The 25,552-nt window shown below is 41.3% G+C and overlaps 1 protein-coding gene and 1 long non-coding RNA gene across 2 annotated transcripts in view; one reads left to right on the top strand and one right to left on the bottom strand.

Moving 5' to 3' along the window:
• The window catches only part of LOC122555525 (proto-oncogene tyrosine-protein kinase ROS-like), a 208,342-nt gene that overhangs the window by 113,601 nt on the left and 69,189 nt on the right, over positions 1-25,552 (top strand). Inside the window, exons 34-37 of the mRNA XM_043701546.1 lie at positions 21-150; positions 1,339-1,427; positions 10,851-11,054; positions 18,124-18,258. Coding sequence (XP_043557481.1) covers positions 21-150; positions 1,339-1,427; positions 10,851-11,054; positions 18,124-18,258 — 558 coding nt within the window. The remainder of the gene's footprint in view (positions 1-20; positions 151-1,338; positions 1,428-10,850; positions 11,055-18,123; positions 18,259-25,552) is intronic.
• On the bottom strand, positions 20,411-25,496 carry LOC122555311. The gene is made up of 3 exons (XR_006313228.1): positions 25,423-25,496; positions 23,946-24,645; positions 20,411-21,910 (listed from the first exon to the last, which is right to left on the bottom strand). It is a non-coding gene; the product is annotated as an uncharacterized LOC122555311 (long non-coding RNA).

Genomic DNA, 25,552 nt, shown 5'->3' on the forward strand with positions numbered 1-25,552 from the left:
GAGCCTTTGTTTTCTTTTAGTCATTTTGATCATTCCCATATAGTTAAGCTGCTGGGTGTGTGCCTACTGAATGAGCCACAATTCTTACTCCTGGAGCTCATGAAGGGAAGAGACTTGCTCAGTTATCTCCGGGGAGCTAGAGGATCTCAGGTGGGTTAGATAGAAATAATTGACAATCTCGTCATTATATTGCTGGAAGATGAGTAATAAAATTGCAGATCTTTTTCATTAGTATTTTTGGAAATATGCAACATGAACTTAATAACCCCTTACCATGGTATAATCTACAAAATATTTATCAATGAATAGGAAATAAAATCCTTCATTTTACAATGAAATCCTAATCACATCTGTAAACTGAAATATGCTATCTTACAGCTGTCTTAGTCCTCACTCTCCTCTCACTCATTTCTATTTCTTTTCACTCTCTCAACATCTTTTTATCAAATCATTATATCTTCAGACGAACCTATCATAACATGTATTGTCCTTTTACAATTGTATTGTTTTGAATGTTAATCTCTTATTTAATTTGTAATTTACAGAACAATGTCAAACCTGCTTTAGTGTTCTGGTATTTTTAATTTGCAATTTGTAGTGTTCACGTAAAGCTGCCATAGAACAAAACCTGCAGAGAGAGCTGTAAGAAGAAGCAACAGAAAGCATGGAGTAACTAGTTAATGAGGCTCCATGTTGATTGCTCATGCTCTTTGAATCTTAGGTGTATTTAGCTGGTTCTAAGTTCTGAAAAACTCGCGCTGGGTTGTGTTTCTTGTGTGGTCGGTGAATTGAAAAGTTCATTTTGGAAAGTGAAAAGTAGGTTATGATATGAAAATTTACTTTATTGACTGTACTTGAAAAGAAAATTTTTATTGTTTTGCCAGTTTTTGGATCAACTTGATGTGATTAGTTCTTGGTGAACTTTAAAAAGAAACTCTAATCATGCATGATTTAAGTCGCCAGGAATTCAGTTATTTTAATTTTAAGGACAAAATAACATTAAAAATAAAATTTTATGAAAATCATTGTGAAATTTTCACACAAGATTGGCCCTCTGTATTTCAAGCTCAATGCCTTTCGTAACTATCATCACCTTCTTTCCGAAGGACGATGTAAAAATATTAAATCCTTTCCACCCAGTCATTTATCCTAATGATTTGCTGTTTCACAGGCATTTGGATATGCAAGCACGTGGATATTTATCCAGTTTTGATTAAACAGAACACAAATTGTTATTATTTAACATCTATTTGACTTCTAACTTAAGCATTTTAATTTTTTTTGTATAATTAATGCTGTGAGAATAACTTTCAATCTCAAATTCTATTTTTTCATTAGCCCTTGCTCTGTGTGGGTGACCTTATAGACATATGTCTGGATGTTGCAAAAGGCTGTACTTACCTTGAGAAAATGCATTTTGTTCACAGGTAAGTTAGATTTGTATTACTAATTAAATGTCTATGTTTTAAAAATACATTTTGACAGGTTTATTAGCTTATCCTAAATCTTGCTGAGCAAAACGTGAGCCAATGGTTTTGGCCAAAGGACTCAACTTTAGATTTACTACTTAACTACTGAGCCTACCTTAATGAGAGCCATAAGTTCTTTTTGAAAATTAACTTGATAACAAGGCTAGGAGAAAGTGAGGACTGTAGATGCTGGAGATCAGAGCTGAAAATATGTTGCTGGAAAAGCGCAGGAGGTCAGGCAGCATCCAAGGAGCAGGAGAATCGACGTTTCAGGCATGAGCCCTTCTTCAAGAAGAAGGGCTCATGCCTGAAACGTCGATTCTCCTGCTCCTTGGATACTGCCTGACTTGATAACAAAGCTGACAATTATGAGAAAATACAAGTCGTATACAAATACTAAAACCAAAATAGATTTGAAAAATCTTTTTATGTACTTTTCTGAACTTTGTGAGAGGTAAGTAATTGTAAAATCTTGAAAAATTAGAAATCCTGTCCATGGTGAAATTTGGGTTTGGGCCTTTTCGTGAAAACAATGTGAGTTGAGAAGAAGTGATGGGTTTGTGCACTGTTGGGAAGAATATTAATCAACAGGCAGAGAATCTCTATTTCCATTGGTCAGTGGAGTGGCAAAAAGATGGCACAATTTTAAGGAAATCACCCAGAGAACAGAAGGAGAACACAGGATGTTCTTTTCTGCAAAAGGTTTTTGGTCGATGAGATGCCATTTCAGAAGAAAAAAGAGCTTTTGAAAAAGACAAATTTGATTGACTCTCACTTTGACTGTTACCTTTTTGTTTGCATGCCATTTCTCACTGTCATCCTGGACGATCTGCTGAATCAGCAGAATAGTGATAACATCTATTAGTGTTATTGACACCATCTTGATTGATATTTTTACTGTCTGTGTAAGCTGCCTAATTAGTACACGATCCAGTCGGGGTAAATCTAGGAGAATTCCTGGGAACTGCTGAGTCAAAGATGACCTTCCAATTCACAACTTTAAAATCATCATGCTTGGGATATGGGCGTTTCTGATCAGACGAGCACTTATTGGTCATTCCAGTGTTGTTGAGAGTTAAGCACATTGCAATGAGACCACTACTTTGTGTTTAGGCTAGACCAGATATAGCCTGTGGGTTTCCTTCTCTAAACATTGGGGAGGCAGTTAGGAGTTCAACACAAGTGTCACAGTGGCTACACACAGGCCTTCTATTCCAGATTGAATTTTTTATTACTTTGAATTGGTATTTCCTAGCAACCATGGTAAGATTTGATTTCATATTTCTGGATTATGAGATCTGGCCTTTGGATTACTGGTCCAGTAACAAAACCACTGTTACTGTGTCCCCAAAATGCAAAGGTTCAAGTGTCCAGATGTGAACAGACATGTAATTGATAGAATAATTATAATCAAGATTAGCGTGGTGCTGGAAAAGCACAAAAGGTCAGATGAAGGACTTTTGCCTGCAACGTCAATTTTTCCTGCTCCTCAGATGCTGCCTGACCTGCTGTGCTTTTCCAGCACCACTCTAATCTTGACTCTAATCTCCAGCATTTGCAGTACCCGCCCAGAATAATTATAATGACAGTCATCATTAACACCACCTGAACTGCATTTCAACTTCATTGTATTAGGGTTCAAGAGTTGGAGTTATAGCCTATTTTCTATAAGAGTCAAGTCCAATGAGCCTTTCAGCATTGAAAAATTGAATTGAAACCAATCTGATTGTATTTTTTTAAAGCCCATTTCTCATCTGGTGTCTGTTTCATTATTAAATGTCATTTTCCCACAAACTAGTAATGTTCATGCTTTCTAAGATGCTTTTTTGACTAAAAAGGGAATCAACAGTTATCTAAGGTAGTCAGGAAAATAAAGCTGAGGCCACAATTACAGAATCTTAGAAAACATACAAAATAGAAGGAGGCCATTTTGCCCATTGTGTCGGTACAGGCTCTTTAGAAATATTGTGATTTAATGCTATTTCCCAGTGACCATGCACGTTATTTCTATTCAGGTAATCATTCCAATATCCTCATGGTTACCTCAGTTGAACCAGCCTACAATACACTTTCAGATAGTGCTTTCCAGAACTTAACTACATGTTGTGTGGAAACATTTCACATCTCATAACACATTTGTTTCTTTTGCAAATTGCTTTAAATCTGCATTGTCTAGATCTTGGTCCTTTTACAAATGGGAATAGCTTCATCCTATCCATTCTGTCGAGAGCTTCCTTAATTTTGCAAACTACCAAATCTCCTCTCAGCCATTTCCCCTCCAAGGAAAACAGAACCAACTTCTTCAGTCTCTCCGCACAGCTGATGTTTCTCATCACTGGAGCCACTTTCATAAACCACTTTTTAAAAAACAAAATCATTGATGAGATTTGGGTGTCACAGGCTGGCCAGCACTTATTGCCCATCCCTAATGGCCCAGAGGGCAGTTAAATATCAACCACATTACCGAGAGTCTGGAATCAGGTGAGCCAGACTGGGTAAGGACAGCTGTTTCTATCTTACAAGGACATTGGTGAAACAGGTGGATTTTTCCAACAATCCACAGTTGTTTAATGGTCATTGTTAAACCTTTTAATTCTATATTTTCCTTTAATTTAAATTCAATCACAGAACCCCAGAGTATTTCTTGGGACTCTGTATTAATAGTCCAGCAATAATACTACTATCACCTCCCTTTTGCACTCTCTCCTATGCATTCAGGTCATTCCTAAAGTGTGGCCCCTGACTGAGCTGAGGTCTAACAAATGTCTTGTGAGTTCAGCATAGCATTTTTGCAAGTCTATACTATGACACTATTAATAAAGTGTTGGATACTGCATGTCTTACAACTGCTCTGTCTGTTCCCTACCACCTTTTAATAGAGTCATAGAGATGTACAGTATGGAAACAGACCCTTCGGTCCAACTTGTCCACGCCGACCAGATATCCCAACCCAATCTAATCCCACCTGCCAGCACCCGGCCCATATCCCTCCAAACCCTTCCTATTCATATACCCATCCAGATGCCTCTTAAATGTTGCAATTGTACCAGCCTCCACCACTTCCTCTGGCAGCTCATTCCATACATGTACCACCCTCTGTCTGAAAAAGTTGTCCCTTAGGTCTCTTTTATATCTTTCCCCTCTCACACTGAAACTATGCCCCCTCGTTCTGGACTCCCCGACCCCAGGGAAAAGACTTTGTCTATTTACCCTCTATAAGGTCACCCCTCAGCCTCCGACACTCCAGGGAAAACAGCCCTAGCCTGTTCAGCATCTCCCTGTAGTTCAAATCCTCCAAACCTGGCAACATTATTGTAAGTCTTATCTGAACCCTTTCAAGTTTCACAACATCTTTCCGATATGAAGGAGACCAGAATTGTACGCAATATTCCAACAGTGGCCTAACAAATGTCCTGTACAGCCGCAACATGACCTCCCAACTCCTGTACTCAATACTCTGACCAATAAAAGAAAGCATACCAAACGCCTTCTTCACTATCCTATCTACCTGCGACTCCACTTTCAAGGAGCTATGAACCTGCACTCCAAGGTCTCTTTGTTCAGCAACACTCCCAAGGACTATTACCATTAAGTCCTGCTAAAATTTTCTTTCCCAAAATGCAGCACCTCGCACTTATCTGAATTAAACTCCATCTGCCACTTATCAGCCCATTGGCCCATCTGGTCAAAATCCTGTTGTAATCTGAGGTAACCTTCTTCGCTGTCCACTACTCCTCCAATTTTGGTGTCATCTGCAAAATTATTAACTGTATCGCTTATGCTCGTATCCAAATCATTTACATAAATGACAAAAAGTAGAGGGCCCAGCACCGATCCTTGTGGCACTCCCCTGGTCACAGGCCTCCAGTCTGAAAAACAACCCTCCACCACTACCCTCTATCTTCTACCTTTGAGCCAGTTCTGTATCCAAATGGCTAGTTCTCCCTATATTCTATGAGATTTAATATTGCTAATCAGTCTCCCATGGGGAACCTTGTTGAACGCCTTACTGAAGTCCATATAGATCACATCTCCCGCTCTGGCCTCATCAATCCTCTTTGGTACTTCTTCAAAAAACTCAATCAAGTTTGTGAGACAAGATTCCCCACACACAAAACCATGTTGACTATCCCTAATCAGTTCTTGTCTTTCCAAATACATGTATATCCTGCCCCTCAGGACGGTCTCTAACAACTTGCCCACCACCGACGTCAGGCTCACTGGTCTATAGTTCCCTGGCTTGTCCTTACCACCCTTTTTAAACAGTTGCACCACGTTAGCCAAACTCCAGTCTTCCAGCACCTCACCTGTGACTATCGATGATACAAATATCTCAGCAAGAGGCCCAGCAATCACTTCTCTAGCTTCCCACAGAGTTCTAGGTTAACCTGATCAAGTCCTGGGGATTTATCCAGCTTTACGCATTTCAAGGCATCCAGCACTTCCTCCTCTGTAATATGGGCATTTTGTAAGATGTCACCATCTATTTCCCTACAGTCTATATCTTCCATATCCTTTTCCACAGTAAATACTGATGCAAAATACTCGTTTAGTATCTCCCCCATTTTCTGCATCTCCACACATAGGCTGCCTTGCTGATCTTTGAGGGGCCCTATTCTCTCTCTAGTTACCCTTTTGTCCTTAATGTATTTGTAAAAACCGTTTGGACTCTCCTTAATTTTATTTGCCAAAGCTATTTCATGTCCCCTTCTTGCCCTCCTGATTTCCCTCTTAAGTATACTCCTACTGCCTTTATACTCTTCTAAGGATTCACTCGATCTATCCTATCTATACCTTAAATATGCTTCCTTCTTTGACTTAACCAAACCTCAATTCCTTTAGTCATCCAGCATTCCCTATACCTACCAGCCTTCCCTTTCACCCTAACAGGAATATACTTTCTCTGGATTCTTGTTATCTCATTTCTGAAGGCTTCCCATTTTTCAGCCATTCCTTTACCTGTGAATATCTACCCCAATCAGCTTTCAAAAGTACTTGCCTAATACCGTCAAAATTGGCCTTTGTCCAAATTAGAACTTCAACTTTTAGATCTGGTCTATCCATTTCCATCATTATTTTAAAATTAATAGATTTATGGTCGCTGGCCCTAAAGTGTCCTCCCACTGATACCTCAGTCTCCTGCCCTGCCTTATTTCCCAAACTTCAACTTTTAGATCTGGTCTATCCATTTCCATCACTATTTTAAAACTAATAGATTTATGGTTGCTGGCCCCAAAGTGTCCTCCCACTGATACCTCAGTCTCCTGCCCTGCCTTATTTCCCAAGAGTAGGTCAAGTTTTGCACTGTCTCTCGTAGGTACTGAATCAGAAGATTTTCTTGTACACACTTAACAAATTCCTCCCCATCTAAATCCTTAACACTATGGCAGTTCCAGTCTGTGTTTGGAAAGTTAAAATCCCCTACCATAACCACCCTATTTTTCTTACAGATAGCTGAGATCTCCTTACAAGTTTGTTTCTCATTTTCCCTCTGACTATTAGGGGGTCTATAATACAATCCCAATAAGGTGATCATCCCTTTCTTATTTCTCAGTTCCACCCAAATAACTTCCCTGGATGTATTTCCAGGAATATCGTCCCTCAGCACAGCTGTAATGCTATCCCTTATCAAAAATGCCACTCTCCCTCCTCTCTTGCCTCCCTTTCTATCCTTCCTGTAGCATTTGTACCCTGGAACATTAAGCTGCCAGTCCTGCCCATCCCTGAGCCATGTTTCTGTAATTGCTATGATATCCCAGTCCCATGTTCCTAACCATGCCCTGAGTTCATCTGCCTTTCCCGTTAGGCCCCTTGCATTGAATTAAATGTAGTTTAATTTATTAGTCCTACCTTGTCCCTGCTTGCCCTGACTGTTTGATTCCCTTCTGTTCTCAACTGTACCAGTCTCAGGTTGATTTCTTTCCGCATTATCTCCTGGGGTCCCACCCCCACCTTACTAGTTTAAATTGTCCCAAGCAGCTCTAGCCAATTTCCTTGCCAGTATATTAGTCCCCTTCCAATTTAGATGTAATCTGTCCTTCTTGTATCGGTCACTTCTAGCCCAAAAGAGATTCCAATGATTCAAAAATGTGAATCCTTCTCCCGTACACCAGCTCCTCAGCCATACATTCATCTGCTCTATTCTCCTATTCCTGCCCTCACTAGCTCGTAGCACCGGGAGTAATCCAATTATTACTACTCTCAAGGACCTCCTTTATAAATTCCTGCCTAACTCTCTGTAATCTCCCTTCAGAATCTCAACCTTTTCCCTTCCTATGTCATTGGTTCCAATGTGGACAATGACCTCCTGCTGGCCCCTCTCCCCCGTGAGAACATTCTGCACCCTCTCTGAGGCATCCTTGATCCTGGCATTAGGGAAGCAATACACCATTCTGCTTTTTCGCCGCTAGCCACAGAAACATCTACCTGTACCTCGGACTACAGAATCTCCTAACACAGTTGATCTCTTGGAACCCAACGTACTCCTTGTTGCATTCGAACCAGTCTCAATACCCGAAAGATGGCTGTTCATGCTACGTTCCCCTGAGAATCCATCACCCCCTACATTTTCCAAACAGCATACCTATTTGAAATGGGTATATCCACAAAAGACTCCTGCACTAGCTGCCTACCTCTCTTACTTTTCCTGGAGTTAACCATCTATCTGACTGTATCTGAGACTTTCCCCCCTTCCTATAACTGCCATCCATCACATACTGTTGCTGCTGCAAATTCTAACTGTCTCTACAACCGATCCATTTGATCTGATAAGACTTGCAACCAACAGCATTTATGGCAGATATAATCCACAGTAATCCTTAAACTCTCTTTAAACTCCCACACCTGACAAAAAGTGCATATCACTCTACTAAAGGCCATTTTTGCTCCTTCACAATCTACAGACCCAGAAAATAACACCGTCTTATTCCTCTACAAACACGGCCGCAGGTTAAATTAATAGTTATGGCTTATATTTTAAGTTTAATCAAGAGACATATCTCCAAAAGCTTATAATCAAGAAAGAACCCATTCTACTCACTACTGCAGACTTTTTGTATGCCACACTTAAAACAATAATGAACTTATCTGATTCTGTGCTGCGAATGTCGCCCAACAGTTCCTCCAAGATTAGTTGTGAATTTCACTGTTTGTTAATTTTCCCAGATGCATTCCGATGTCCAGCGATACATGAATTCAAACAACAAAAACAATGTCTATTTCTTTCTTTCTCTCTCTCTCCTGCACAGACCTCACCATGTGCTTCCTTTGTCTGTTCTTCTCCCTTTTAAAACTGCTGTTGTTTTGACTATTTTTTTTTCCAAAATTCCAAAACAATGCAACAGCATATGAAACAGTAATTGCTGCTAGTGGAATTTGAGGAAATCACCTCCAACACCTAAAATACCTCAATAAAGGAGCAGCTGTTACAGCCAGAAATTTTTCCTGTCCTCCATCTTGGATTACCTAGATGACTTGAGTATATTAAGCCCAGATCCCTCTGCTCCTGCAAACCTTTTAGTATAGTGCCCTTTAGCTTAAACTGTGTCTCAATGATCTTTCCTCTAAAAGCTATTCACCTCACATTTCTCCTCTAAAAACCTTCAGCTGCCCACTCCAACAAGTTTGTCATACAGCATGAAAACAGACCTTTCAGGGCAACCAATCCATGCTGATCATAATTCTAAACTTAACTAATCTAACCTGCCTGTGCTTGGTCTGCATCCCTCCAAGCTGTTCCTATTTATGTCCTTATCCAAATGTCTTTTAAATGTTGTAACTGTACCCACATCCATCACTTCCTCTGGAAGTTCATTCCACACACAAGCTACTCTATGTTTAAAAATAAAATTGCCCCTCATATCTTTTTTAAATCTTTCTCCTTTCATCTTAAAAATATGCTCCCTCGTCTTGAAAACCCCCAGCTCGGGAAAAGATCCTTGCCATTCACCTTATCTATACCCTTCATGATTTTATAAACCTCTCCACCTCCTATGATCCAGTGAAACAAGTGTAAGCCTATCCAGCCTCTCCTTACAACTCAAACCCTCCATTCCAGGCAACATTCTGGTAAAGCTCTTCTGAACTTCTCAACGTCCTTTTCAACTTTTGGAAATTCCCACCCTCCCTTCATTCAATATCTTTCACATCTTCATCTGGTGGTCCCAGTGTCTTGTCAACTTTAAGATCAGGGGTCTATCTAAAGTCTCCTCCTTGTCAACTTTACACCCTCCTGTCACTAAGACCTTGGTAGCTTCTGCTTCCTTGGTAAAGACAAATGCAAGATATTGAATATCTTAGCCAAGACCCCCTGCTTCAAATTTCCAAATGTACAATTCTCCTTTTTGGCCCCTAATCAGTCCCATCCCTCCTTTGACCCCCTCCTTTGTATAATGCCTCTTTTATTAGCTTTATCATATGCCTTCTGGACCTTTTCTAATCAACATGTTCAAGAATGCTATTGCACATCTCTGGAGCAGGTGGGCATTGAACCTGGGCCTCTTGGCTCAGAGGTAGGAGGATGAAAACTGCACCACAAAATCCCCCTCTAGACATTCTATACCTAGGAACAAATAAGAGAGGAGGAGCCAAGGACTGAATGGCTACCTGATGCTCTTAAATAATGTTTGTATGTAGTTCTGGAGTGAGCTTTTGTTTGAATTGATGGATAATTTTGAAATGGAAAGAATCACTGCTGATATCCAATTTATTTGCAGCTGATTGTGGCGATTATAAATTAGGAAGCAAAGATTGAGTTGAAAAAGATAATCAGTAAAAGCTGTAGCACTGGTGTGGCTCCTGTTACTGTGGAGTTGCTTTTCTTTAAAGCAGCAGAAAAGAAATGGTACTCATGTTCTGACAATGATAATTACATAGATTACAGAGTCTGGGAAGTCTGCAGATTTCTCCAGCACATTGCTTAGAACACCAAATGAAAATAATTCAGTCATTGAGCTACAAGAGTTTTTTCTGGAATGAACAGTGGTTGAGAAAGAATCAGAAACAAATTAAAATATGGTGGGGTCAATTTTCAACAGCACCCCCACCCCCAAATCAGGCAGGATGGCACCTTTGTTTACTCTCAAAAATACAAATCTGAGCTAACTGCCTGTTTCTAATTATGATCCACCTGCTATCACTCTCCTGTACTAGAAAAAAAATGCACTTACGTTCTGCTGCCTTTATTGGTTAGAGATGCCCTTTAGAGATTTAATTAGGTTTTGCCAGCTTTGCTACTCTAAATATGACATTTGACAGGGTCATTAGTAGCTTATTGACAGAACATGTTTTGACTAAAACAAACATATAGTTCAGGGGGATTTTACATGTTGATATGTTTTAGCAGTGTGTTTTGTTGATTAGCCACTAGTTTGTTATTTTAAGGGATCTTGCTGCTAGAAACTGTTTAGTTTCCATAAAGGAATACAACTCCACAAATCGCAAAGTGAAAATTGGAGACTTTGGTCTTGCAAGAGACATCTACAAGAATGATTACTATCGAAAGGAAGGAGAAGGACTACTTCCTGTCAGATGGATGGCACCTGAGAGCTTAATTGATGGCATGTTCACAAATCAGTCTGATGTTTGGTAAGTCAATATTTCATACTAATGATTCAATTATAATGTATTTGTAGTGCTCGATTGTGTCTGCCAAATTCATCCATGATTGGCAAAGCATGATTGATATGTGGTAAAAACAGAAAGAACTGCAGGTGCTGTAAATCAGAAACAAAAACAGAAATTGCTGCAAAAGTTCAGCAGGTCTGGCAGCATCTGTGAGGAGAAATCAAAGTTAATGTTGCAGGTCCAGTGACCCTTCCTCAGAACTGATGGTAGCTAGGAAAATGTCAGTTTGTGTTCAGAAGATAGAGAGGGGGGACGGACATAGAGCAGGAGAGAGGGAATGATTGGTGGGGATATAGCCCAAAGAGAGAGAAATGCAGTTGGACAGACAAAGGAGTTGATAATGAACTGGCTGCAAGGGTGAATAGCTGTTAATGAGGACTGTTAGTGGCTAACAATAGGTTGTGTGTAATGGCAGATCATGTCTTAATAAGGCTTGGTGAGTGTGGTATGGGGCTAGGACATGGTAGAGTTCAGTCCCTAAGTTTATTGAACAAAAGATATTGAGTCCAGAGGGCTACAGAGTCCCCAAGTGAAAAATGAAGTTATTGTTTTTCCAGCTTGTGCTGAGCTTCTCTGGAGCACAGCAGCAAGCCTGAGGCAGGTGTTGGCCAGGGAACAGGATGGTGTGCTAGAGTGGCAGACAACTGGAAGCTCAGGGTCATCTTTGCGGACAGAATGTAGGTGTTCTGCAAAGTGAGCACCCAGTCTATGCCTCATTTCCCCAATGTAGAGACCACACTGTGAGCAATGAATGCAGTAGACTAGATTGTGAGAAGTGTAGGCAAAGAACTGCTTCAGCTGGAAGGTATGTTTGGGCCCTTTGATACTGAGAAGGGAGGAGGCAAATGAGCAAGTGTTATACCTTTGCCAGTTGGGAAGTTGCCATGGGGTTGTGGGGGGTGTTGGGAGTGAATGAAGAGTGGACCAGGGTGACCCAGAGGGAACGATCTCTGCGAAATGTAGACAAGGGAGGGGAGGGGAATATGTGTCTGGTGGTGGCATCTCGCTGGAGGTGGCGGAAATAACTGCTGATGATCTTCTGGATGTGGATGCTTGTGGAATGATAGATAAGGACAAGGGGAACCCTATTGTTGTTGCGGGAAGGAAGAGAGGAGGTATGAAGGTGGAAGTGCAGGAGATGGGTTGCACTCAGCTGGGGGCCCTTTGACACTGGTGCTGGGGAACCCTTAGGTGAGGAAGGTGGCCATTTTAGAGGTTCCCTTGTTGAAGTTGGCCTCATCGAAACAGATGTGACTGAGATGGAGGAACTGGGAGAATGGAATGGAATTTTCACAGGCAACAGGCTGCAAAGATATATAGTCCAAGTAGCTCTAGGAGTCAGTGAGTTTATAATGGATATTAGTGGTCAGTCTATCCCCAGAAATGGAAACGTAGATGTTGAGGAAGTGAAGGGAGGAATCAGAGATAGACCAGGTGAAAATAAGGTCAGGGTGGAGATTGGAAGTGAAATTGATGAACTTTTCCAATTCCAATTAAGAGAGGGAAGCAGCACCAATGATATCATTGATATATTGGAGAAAGAATTGTGGGTGGGGGGCTGGAATAAGACTGGAACAAGGCATGTTCCACATACCCCCACGAAGAGGCAGGCATAACTGAAGCCCATGTGCATACCCACGGTCACCCCGTAATGGGAAGAAAATGAGAGGAGTTCAAAGAGAAGTTGTTGGGGGTGAGGACGAGCTCGGCCGGGTGGAGGAGGGTGGTGGTGATGGGGGGCAGGGGCAGTGTGGGTGTGGGTGGGGTGGTTCAGGCCTTTGGTCTAGGGAGAAGTGGAGAGCCCTGACACTACCATGGTGGGGGATGGAAGTGTAGAGGGATTGAATGTCCATGGTAAAGAGAAGGCGGCTGGAGCCTGCAAACTGGAAATTTCAAAACTGGTGTCAAGCTTCAGAGGAATCATGCATTTCTGTGGGCAGGTTCTGGACCAGGGGAGAAAAGACCAAGTCAAGATAAGAAGTGATGAGTTCTGTGAGGCAGGAGCAGGCTGAAACAATGGGTCTGCCCAGGCAGGCCTGTTCATGGATTTTCAGAAGGAGGTAGAAGTGAGCTGTGCGAGGCTGGGGGCCTATCAGCTTAGAGGCCATGGCGGAGTGGGGGGGGGAAGCACCAGATGAAATGTTACTGTAGTTGATACAATGACCTGATGTGCCATGGTGGAGTCATGGTCCAGGGGGAGATAGGAGGAGGTATCAGAGCGTTTGAGGAAAGAATGTCTGAAGATAGCTTGTGGAACTTTGACCATCAGCCACTTGATTAGATGGATCCACATTGTGTTTTTAAAAAAATCACTACCTTTTCAGTTGTGGCTTTGTTAACCTCAGTCAGGTGGTTGTTGTTTCAGTCCCACATCAATGACTGGAGCACAACATCCAGGCTGGTGGTGGTGTCTTCCATATAAGAAGCTCTGCTCAAACCCAACATGTAAGGGCAAAAGATCCTATGATGCTACTTTGAAGAGTATGATTAAAATCCAAGGGGATTGACATTCCACTTTGAATCAACCTGTTCAGACATGTTATGACACACACCACTGTGAGTGCACTTGTTGATTCCATGTGAATTGCAACAAATTTGAGGTATATTCCCCCGACCATAAGTTCCCACTCAAACACATTCTCATGTTGCCAGACATAAAATCTGTTCTGCACGTGCAATCAGCCAGTATTTTAAAACATAACTTGTAAATAAAATCACATTTTAAAACATTCCTTGATATATTTAATAAAAGTTGCTTGGTAGAATGTTATTGGTATGGGTGGAAATCGATTTGTCACAAAGTGCAAGGATTTTTATCAGAGTGCCTGTAAGTAACCAATTTTAAGTTATTGACAATGATAAGAAAAAACACTTTCTGGTTCAATGAGGTATTACAGTTAGTTCCTTAATTTTTTAGAAATTCATTCAAATCCCCTCAATGTACCTATTAGTATACTTGCACTGAAGAGATTAAGCTTGACTTGCAAAGTCTGTGAAGTCCTGTAAATGGACACAATTAGCGGAAACTCCCTATGCTGATTATTTTACCTCATAAGGTTATGAGTAATTTTGAGTGATCCTGCTTCTAGTACACTGTAAATTAAGCATAATTTATCACAGAACCTTGTTTTGCACAAAATGTAAATTCCACTGAAAATGATGTGTGCTCTTGTGCTGTCTATGCCAAAAGAAATTGGTGCCATCACACAGAAATTTCAGACTAGTTTATCTAATTTTTACCTCAGTGCAGATTGTAGAATCTTGCTGTGCACAAATTAGTTATATTTACAGAGTTGCAACAAGTGACGACAATTCTTGATCGTAAAACATTTTGTAATTTCCCAAGGACGTCAGGCATTAGGAATGTCAGCTCCACTAACGAAGCACTGTTTTGGTACTGTATCAAAGAATTGTTCTAGATTTTAGGTGAAAGTGGAAGATGAACTCTCTAATTTCTGGCTAGGAGTTGAAAGTGTCACCATTGAAATAAGATGGTGCTCAGCCAATTAAATATTTATAGCTATCCACTTGCAGTACAGTGTTCAATGGTGGTACATTGGAATGTGCAAAAATCATTTCTACTGCCATATGACTATATAGTCTAGCTAGCTTTAAAATAAATCTATCTGAAGTACACACCAAAAAATGTTTACCTTATAATTTTGTATCCATTGTTAATACTTATTGCTAAAAGGTAAATTGTTGCATACACCATTGTTCTATCTAATTTGTGTAACGACCTCAGGTTTCATGACAATTAGCATAAATTTTGGAAAGCAATGTAATCTCACATTTGCTAATGTACTTAATTTATTTGTACATGACTGCATTTCTATCAAACTCCTGTGGGTGGTGCTGCAGAACCATTAGTCTCTGACTTTTATTGTGACTTTCCATCCCAGTTTGACATCTGGAGCCTGCTGGGATAATTTTAAATTAAATCTAAAGTCTGAAGTGGATTTGAACCTCCTGCCAGTTACCTTGGACTAATCCAATTTTGATATTTCATTCTTTTTAGGCCTGAACCAACAATCTCCCCAGTTGTGTTTTGATTTTTGTTCTCTGCTACTGGGGGAAGTGATTTGGTGTAACAACTGTTGGAATATTTTGAATCATTCTTTCCAGTAAACTTTTATGTACACTGTGCTAATAACTGCAGACATATATTGACTTGGTCTCTGAAATGAGGATGAAACTTCTCTTGCCCACTCTTCCCCAATCTGTCCACTCCCATTAGAAGTGTGGCTAGTAAAGTCCAATTGTACATTGGCTCTGGTCAAAGGAAAACAAAATCCTCATTAATGATTGATAGGAAATAGATGGAAAATTGACTGCTTGGATATAAAACAAGAGATTTGAAAATTGATATTTGTTGGTTTCAATGGGACAATACTTAATTGACCAGCAATATGTTGTTTTGGTCACTGAAATTAGTGCCATTGGAGAATACTAGTAAAATTGGACCAATGTTGTCAGTGAAACTGACTGCTGAAAAACAATGCTGAATACTGGCTAATGACACACACAGCATGCGACAAGAAGATAACTGATGTTGTTATAATCCAATTGCCTTAAGGTGCCTGATGTAGTGTCGTGACCAATGTGTGGACCAAGTCACCTTGAGCCCATTGACACTTGTTATAATCCTTGATTATCATAGCTGATGGGATATTGGACATGTCAGAGCCGAGCATGAAGGCTGGCTTGATAGAGGATATAATTTCTTTTTGACTAGTCTGGTAGTCCTCACTGAAAAATATTCACAAGGGGCTGCCAATGTTCATCTAACAGCAGAATATAACCTTATTACACAAAGGAGGAAAAATCATTTTTTACAGCCACATACCTACACTAACAAGCAATATAAGTCCTAAAGACAGTTCAGAAATATCTTGACTTAAACAGCAAATTAAAGTTTCCCTTTGGTTCAGCAATGTTCGTAACTATCTTTACATATACTCAAGCCTAGAGAAACTACAGTCCTCTCTCAACACTTACGTTCTCCTTTACTCGCTCCTGCCAATTTCTTTCTCTTACATTACACAAACAATTTTCTTTTAAGTCACTGGTAATTAACCTTTCACAATTGTGATTACCTAAACTTGCTCAATTCTACCAATTGGCAGATTTTATCCCAAGTGCTTCTGGCTTAGAAGCTTCACATACTAAAGAAAAAGCATTGCTACTGCCTTCCTTCCACTGAACTGTAAAACTTCTGCTAAGAGGAAATCTTCTTTCTCTTTTGAAGTAAACTCTCTTGTTTTCTTCTAAAACGAAGTCAAAACAAAATTGGTCTGCTTATGCTACATGTCATAAACTTAAAAGCATTGACTTTTTATTCCATTTACACGACAAGAGTCAATCTTGCACTTGATTGAAGTCATATGTCGTCTTGGTACTGATGCCCTTAGGTAGACTGTTTCAGAAATAATGCTTGATCTAAAGAAATGTCCTCCACAATGCTAACCTATATCCATTTACCTCTATTTTGTAAACAATCAAAAAAGAAGTATGATAAAATATGTACAACATATGTACAAAATATTAACATGTGTTGTACATATTTCATCATACTCCTTTTTTGATACCAAGTACTAAGAGGGTATTAGTGACCATGGACATCCAGTGAATTGGCCCAGGATCATGCTTGGTTTGCTGTTGCCATCAACCAGTTGGCAGGCCCAGAAAGTCTTCCATCCTTAGTTCCTGCCATCAGGAATACTGGAAGAATTTACAAGCTGATAACCAATCTCGTTGGTCACATTCTGAACACACCTCCTCCTGTGACCATCAAATCCTGGCATGGGCCTTGAATGCAGAGCCTCTGGCTCACAGGCAGGGTTGCTGTAAGATATCTCCCACTGATGCTAAATTATCAAAAAAAAGCGAGTAGAGGAAATATACGTTGCAAATTTGAAAGTTCTGTTTTCAAAGTGATAAGTACAACACTGGCAATTTCCACTCTCAGACTTCTGGTCTGAGCTTGGCCACTGGGGATTGGGTTAAGGATTTTGCTCATAGGATGCGGGGGTGGGGAAAGGGAAATAGTCATATGGCTACTGTAAACCATTCAACAGCTGGTCATGTATTAACAGGCCAGCTGTCTACTGTTGTCATTTAGTAATGGTGTACAGGAAGGATGACCTAAAGTGGGGGCAATTAAATCACTTGAAGAAAGTGACCCAAAAAATAAACATTTAATTGTAGAGCTAAAGTATGTTCTTTGACTCATTTTATGGGTAGAAACAAAATGCAATACATCAAGGAACATTTAAACCAATCAAAATCAAAGCTGAAGGTCTGTGTTTAAGTATCTTAACATTGACTGACTTCTTTTTTTCTTGGTAATCTGTTTTTCATCCAAAGGTGTTCAGTCAAGTGAAGTTTTGGTGTTAGTAAGGTGTATGCTTCTGCTCAATAAAAGTCCCATTCATGGGTCAGCATCAAGCTTGAAGGTCACTCAATAGAATGCACTATTGGTTTCTAAACATTTTGAATTCATTCTGTTTTTTTCTTCCCCTTCCCCCTCACCCCAATCTCATTTCATGAAACATGGGAACTATTTGATACAGCAGCAATTACAGATTCAAGTTGAGCTGAATTGAATGATGAGGCAGAAGTTTGGAAATGAGGATCATGAGATGGTGCATTATGGGATTTTTAAAAAAATATACACTGACATTGCTTTAAGCCAGTTATGTGCATGCACTTTGGATGGATTGTGTGCAACATTTTAGCAAGGTGGGAAAACTCCTTACATTCAAATGGTTAACCTTTGTTTCTTGTTTTCTGAAGTTAGACGATGTAGAAAAATTAGAGATATATCCAGGGGAAAGAAGGAGAGAGGAAATCCTAGTCTGTTAACAATTGCCTGCCTTTTAGATAAAATAATGATTTATTCCTTAACCAGGCATAAAGTTTGACAGTATTAAGGATTTGCTTTAATCTGGTAGCAAAGGAAATTAACTCCAACAAATGACCAGACTAACATTTACAGCGGCTTATTTATTCCTACATGTTTTTTTTCCAGGTCATTCGGTATCTTAATGTGGGAAGTAATGACATTGGGGCATCAGCCGTACCCAGCTCGTACCAACCTAGAGGTGTTGCACTTTGTTCGAACAGGAGGGAGACTGGAGAAACCAAGCAATTGTCCAGAAAATGTGTATGTATCATTATGTTTGAAGCATCCTTTTATATTAAAATTTCATACTGGCTCTGGATGCCATAATGATTCATAAAAAGTGAAGGTGCTGGAGATCTGAAAGCAGAGTTAATTTTTCGAGTCCAGTGACTTTTCATGAGAATTGTTAGCAGCAAGGAAAAATTGGTATTTATGCTGAAGATCAGGCAGGGTGGGGGCGCGGGGGGAGTGCCGAGTGAGTGGATAGGTTGAGACAGAGCTCAGAGAAAGAGAGATATGAAAGGGATAGACACAACTGTAAGCCAGGTTAGAAGAGAATCTGAATAAGTGATGATGAGAGCTGTGCTGAAAACAACCCATGTTATAACCGGACTGGGTGTGGAGTGGTTAAAAAAACATGGAAGGACATGATCAGGCTTGAAAGTTATTGAATCTATGATGAGTCCAGGAGGCTGCAGGGTGCCTGAGAGAAAGATGAAAGTCTGTTCTTTGAGGTTGTGCTGAGGCTTACTGGAACACTGCAGCAGACCTGTGACAGAAATGTTGGCATGGGAACATGGTGATGTGTGAAGTAACAGGCAACTGGAAACTTGGGATCATGTTGACAGACGAAACATAGGTATTCTGTAAAGCAGTTACCCAGCCTGTGTTTCATTTTCCCAGGGTGGAGGGAACCACACTGTGAGCAGCAAATACAATAGACTAAGATTGAACGAACTGCTTCACCTGGAAGGTGAGTCTGAGGCCTTGGTTAGTGAGAAAGGAGGAGGCAAACAGGTAGGTGTTACCCCTTCTGTGATTGCAAGGGAAGGTGCTTTGGATATGTGGAGAGTTGTTAGGACTGGAGGAGGAGTGGACCACAGTGTCCCGAAGGGTGCAGTCTCTGTGGCATGCTGACAAAGGAGGGGAATGGAGTATGTGTCTGGTGAGGGAATTCCATTGGAGGTGACCGCAGCAATAGCTTATATTCCTTTGGATGCAGAATCTGCAGAAGCTAGTGGGATGGTAAGTGAGGACCAGGACCTTGAGAATCCTGTCATTGCTGTGGGAGGGAAGAAAAGGTGAGGCCAGAGTTCAGAAGATGTGCTGGAAGTGGCTGAGGGCCCTGTCAACCATGGGGGTGGTTTAAAAAAAAGGGTTCCTTTCTGAGGCCACCCAGCAGAAGATGGCATCATCAGAACAATGGGTTGGAGAAACTGGGAGATAGGGGTGGAATCTTTATAGAAAGCAGGGTGTGAGGGTGTACTGTATAGTCCATGTAACTCTGGGAGTTGGTGGGTTTGTAGTAGATATTTGTGGCCAGCCTATGCCCAGAAATGGAAGCAGATATTGAAGAAGGGAAGGGAAGAGATGGACCAGGTGAAGGTGAAAGTAGGGTGGAAATTGGAAGTGAAGTTGATCAATTTTTCCAATTCCGGATGAGATAGGGAAGCAGTACCAGTGATGGTCATCCATACTCTGGAGAAAGAATTGTGGGTGGGGACTTGAGTAGAATTGAAAAGAGGTTTGTTCCATGTATTTCACAAAGAGACAGGAATAACTGGGACCCTTGTGGGTACCCATGACCACACCTTTAACCTGAAGAAAGTGGGAGGAGTTAAAGGAGAAGTTGCTCAAAGTGATGTTGAGCTCAGCCAGGCGGAGGAGGATGGTGGTTGATGGGGCATGGTTCAGGCCATTTTTGTTCAGGAGGAAGCCCAGTGCGCTGAGACCATCCTGATGGGAGATGGATGTGTAAAGGGGTTGTATATACATGGTAAAGACGAGGCAGCCGGTGTCCACAAACTAGAAATTTTGAAATCCGACATCAAGCGTCAGAAAGATCATGGATGTAAGTGGGGAAGGATTGGACAAGGGGGGAAAATATTGAGTCAAGGTATGAAGGAATAAGTTCCATGGGGCAGAAACAATAGGTCTGCCTCGGCTGTCCTGCTTGTGTATTTTGAGGAGAAGGTAGAAGTGGGCTGCAATGGTAAATATACCTTCTTTCCTTATTTCATTAATGGTGGTGCTCATTTCCTGGTGACATAGTTGAATATGCCGAGAAGGCACTGTTTCCTTCCAGGTCTTCTTCAGCCTCAATTGCAGTGGATGTTGTAAATGAGGAGCAAACATGGCACATGTATTAAGAACTTCAGATGAAATTGACTTATTTATTATTGTCACATGTATCTAATTACAGTGAAAAGTAGGGTGAACAGAGTGAGGCATACAAAGTTACAGTTGCTCAGGACGTATACAAAAGCATGATCAGCATTCAATTTGAGAGGTCCATTCAGCAGTCTAATAACAGCAGGGAAGAAGCTGTTCTTGAATTTGTTGTTGCGTGTGTTTAAACTTTTGTATCTTCTGCCTGAAGGAAGATGTTGGAAGAGATTATAATGGTGTTGGTAGGGGTCTTTGTTGGCTGGTTTTCTGTAGCATTGAGAACTGTAGATGGACTTCATGGCTGGGAGGTTGGCTTGCATGATATTTTAGCCTGTGTTCACAACTTTATGTAGTTTCTTACAATCCTGGGCAGAGCAGTTGCTGTACCAAGTTATAATGCACCCAGAATTAATGCTTTCTGTGGTGCATCTGTAAATGTTGATGAAGGTCCTTGTGGACATGCTGAATTTTCTTAGTCTCCTGAGGAAAAAGAGGCATTGTTGTGCCTTCTTGAGCGGCATATCAGGGTATTGCAGGACAGAATGTTGGTTATCGTCACTCCCAGGAACTTAACATTGTAATCTCCCTCTACCTTAGCTCCATTGCTGTAGGTAGGGTGTGTCCTCCTCCTCTCTTCTTGAGGTCAATGATCAACTCTTTTTAGTTTTGCTGACATTGAGGGAGAGATTGTTACTGTTGCACAGTGACACCAAGCATTCTATCTCCTTCCTGTATTCTGTCTCGTCATTGTTTGATATCTGCCCTAAAACAGTGGTGTCATCAACGAACTTGTAGATGGTGTTCAGACAACATTTAGCCACACAGTTATGAGTGTACAGGGAGTACACAGGGATGAGTATGCATCCTGGTGGGGTGCTGGTGTTATGGTGGAGGAGGTACTGTTGTCTATCTTAATTAATTCCGGTTTGTAGGGCAGGAAGCTAATGATCCAGTTGCAGAGGGAGAAGCCAAGACCTTAATCTCGGAGTTTGGAAGTTAGTTTGGTTGGGATTACAATGTTGATGTTGGGGCTGTAGTCGGTAAGTAGAAGCTCGACATAAGTATCATTATTATCCAGATGCTTCAGGAATGAGTGTAGGGCGAGACAAATTGTATCCATTATAAACTCGTTGTGCCGATGAGCAAATTGCAATGGATCATGGCAGGCTGGGAGGCTAGGGTTGATGTGAGCCATGACTAGCCTCTCAAAGCACTTCATAATTACAGAGGTCAGAGCCACTGGGTGGGAGTCATGAGGCACCTGTTCTCTTTGGTACTGGGATGATGATGGTCTTCTTGAAACGGGTGGGGATTTCAAATTGTAGCAAGGAGAAGTTAAAGATGTTAACAAATACTCCCACCAACTGTCCACACTGAATTTCAGTGCATGGCTGGGGACTCCATCTGGGCCAGTTGCTTTCCTTGGGTTCACTTTCAAGAAGGCTGATCTAAAGTCTGCGGCAGTGACTGAGGGTGCAGGTGCATCCAGGGCTGTTCGGGCAGGTGACATTGTTCCACGAGCATTCTGCTTGAACCGAGCATAAAAAAAAGAGCATTTCAGGAAGGGATGTGTTATTGTCCGCTATTCTGTTCTGCTTCATTTTGTATTGCATTGTATTGTGTAGGCCTTGCCAGAGACAGTGGGTCTCCATACAGTTAGTTTGAGTCTCTAACTTGGTATGGTATTGCCTCTTGGCATCGCTAATGGCCTTGCGGAGGTTGTATCTAGCGTTCCTGACTTGGACATGGGATGCCTGGTTTTCAGTAGGTAACAGATTTCCCGGTTCATCCAAGGTTTCCGGTTGGGGAACATACAGGTTGACTCTTTTGGCACGTAGTTCCCTAGGCACTTGCTAATGAAGTCAGTGAAGGTGGTGGCATACTCATTTAGGTTGGCTGCTGAATTCGTGAATGTGGACCAATCCACTGATTCGGAGCAGTCCCACAGAAGCTCTTCTGCTGCCTCAGACCCACACTGTACAGTTTTCTGTGCTGGGTCCTCATGTTGTTTCAATGTGATTTCAAGGCATCCCTCCCCAGGATACTCCTGGCAAATGTCTAAGCCATTGAAAACAAAATGGGTGAACTTAGAACTGCTGTGTCCTCTGTTTTACAGAGACATGGTTCACTCCTGCTACACATGACTGTGCTGAAGGTTTCTCCATACCTTGCTTGGATCACACAGCGTCCTTGGGTAAGGCAAGGGGCTGTGGGGTCTAGCTTCTAATCAGCACCTTCTGGTGCTCAGACATAGTGACCTTAGCATGTTATTGCTGCCCGGACTTAGAATATCTTACATTGAACTGACGTCCCCTGTTACCTGCTGCATGAGTTCACCTCTGCCATCCTGACAGCAGTCTACATTCCACCCCAGGCGAAGGTGAAGAATGCTCTGGATGAAATTTACACCGCTACAAACTCTCTGGAGATGAAATTCCTCGAGGCGTTATTCATCATGACCAATGACTTCAACCAGGTCAACTTCAAGAGGGTGTTATGGAAATATCACCAACACATCTTCTGCACATCAACCGAACATCCCTGACCCTTGCTGCACAACTATCAAAGCTGCCTACTGCTCCATTCCCCGTCTGCACTTTGGAAAATCAGATCACAATGCTGTGCTCCTCGTCCCAGCTTACAAGCAGAGGTTGAAATAAACACAATGACAAAATAAAAATATCCAAACCAAATCTTAGGTCTAACGCCTGTAAACTTCCTTCATGTTGACCAACAGCCACGAAAGTCTAGGGCTATCATTCACTCCACTATGCCCCCTGTCTACCTCCCATCCTGCAGCCAACCTGTGCCAACCCCAATTCTGTTCACCCATGTATTCCCCCTCCCCAGGCTTGGGCTTATGACCCATTTTCACACGGACACACTTGCCTCCCCCTTGCCTCGCCATTTGCACATCAATTCTCTCATAAATTCACCCGCCTGGTCCCCTTGTGCACTCACCCACCGGTCCCCTCACACTGTCATTCATCACCTCACCCACCTGGCGACACTATTGGTCTTCCTGAGGGGCCTCTGCTCACAGTAAGTTGTTACAATGCATAGAGGTTTCCTCAGCCTCGTGCTTTCTGATTGAGTACCAGTTGGACTGTCCCACATTCTGCCAGGCAAATGGAGACAGACGCAGCAGCAGCTGGAAGGTGCCTGCTCCAGTTAAACAATGAGGTTGCCCCTGGAATTTGGAACAGTGTCAGTGGGTTTGGGATTGGGCCAAGATTGAGGAGGGTTGTGCTGTCTGACAATGGACCCTACTGTTGGCCACGGGGCCTGACAGCATACCAAAACAGTTGTGTCCCAGTTTACATGCTGGCCAGCAGAGGGCATTCAAACTGTATGAAGTTTTTTTTTAAAGAATTGAATTTGATTATGTTTCTATTTATGCCACCTTCTAGTTCTCAAATAAATTCAGTAAAATGGGTGCCACAACATGAAGTAGAGTTTCAGTTTTGTTACCTGTTACTTTGTCGGGTTCTAATACGCACAATGCACTCTCAAAAGAAAATGAACAACTGGAGTATTAATTTCCCTACTTTAAATCTCACCGTTGGAGTTTTTAGAACCAGCTGCTGCTGTGATCTTGATTGCATTCATTTCCAGCTTTTCTGCTTGTGAAACAGCGCAGAGCCGTTTGATGGCAAGCAACTACGGAAATCACTTTTGACCCCGTAATCCATTCATTGTTCATTAATGTAGAAAAGGATCATTGTCTGAAATTTGAAATCATATGCCTTTTCAAGTTGGAAGCAAGTAGCAGGTGATGATAAATTGGGCAGAACTGTGTGTGGGTGGTGGATATCCCAATTCAGAGATATTTGTTGCAGCAGGAATTGGCAATACTTATTTTGTGTTGCTTAGACTTCCACTGACCATCTTGCTGAAGTTAATTTGACTCAAAAATCCTCATTTAAACTGAATTATGGTCATAACATCATTTGTGAAATACAAGGAAAAAAATCTCATTCTAATTTTGCACTACAAAGATCAACTATCTGAAATGTTTGAACTTTTTGGGGACACAGATGCTTGCTCCAGGGAGGCTAAGAGTTTGGATATAAAGCTCTCCAGCCTAACGTAGACCTTTGAATTTAAGAGACTGTGAAATAATGAGTAAAATGAGTGAAGAACATTGCAGAAAGTTACAGTTCAGATAGAAGGCTTCAAAAATTTCTGTATCTCAAAAGGTTTGTCTGTAATTCAGTAATAAACAGATTATCTGGCATCTTGTGTAAAGTCATCACGCATCTGTGAATTACAAAGTAAGGCTATGGTTAAACATCATTACACAGAAGTAGGAATAGATTAAACTTCATCTTACAGTCTTCATTTTTCTCAGTTCCTTTTGCAGCATGTATGGAAACAAGTTGTACACTTACATATGCAATTTTGAGAAGCTCGCACAATCATAGCGCATGCTGCTATTATTCATTCTTTAGTAATTCCATTCCAGTTAAGTCATTTCAAGCAATCAGAGTAAGCCCAGAATGTAATTCCATATTTGGAAATGTCATGTGAGATGTCTAGTGCCACATTAAAATAAAATAAAGACCAAATTGTCTGACTGTAGCTGGATTTAATAACTGGCGCTGTGCCTGAGCTTTGTTGGGAACATGGGAAGGTCCTGCTTGTTATAGTTTCCAATGATATTAGCCAGCAGGTGCATTCTTCATTTTTTTTCTTGAACACAGTCCCCCCAAATATTGAGTTCTGGTGAGATTTTACTTTGGCAGTTTACACAGAGAAGTTGCATTTGTTTGTTAAATAATTGCTGACTATGTGAGTGATTTAAAATCACACAATAGCTTCTGTATAATCACATGAAAGTTATTTTGATCGGTTTGTTTATCACCAATTATTTACTGTGGATGTGCAAGTAATTTGAAGTTAAGGTATTAGGGAATCGAATTTCTCCAGTTTTGGGAACTCAGCGTTAATACCAAGGACTCCAGGTTATATCAGCAAAGTCAGTCCAAACCTCAAAAGAACACCCCCTACAGCAATAGTTTAGCATTTTTAACTTACCTCAGCCCAGTCATTCTGTGGCTGCTCTGTGAGATTTTCTGTTCGTGTCTAATTACACTGAAGGCTGATATTCGCTGTCAATGGCATTGCAACTACACACACTCCACCCTCACAGCAGAAACCTCTCTGG

The sequence above is a fragment of the Chiloscyllium plagiosum genome, chromosome 12 (genome assembly GCF_004010195.1).
Source record: "Chiloscyllium plagiosum isolate BGI_BamShark_2017 chromosome 12, ASM401019v2, whole genome shotgun sequence".
Classification (NCBI taxonomy): Eukaryota; Metazoa; Chordata; class Chondrichthyes; order Orectolobiformes; family Hemiscylliidae; genus Chiloscyllium; species Chiloscyllium plagiosum.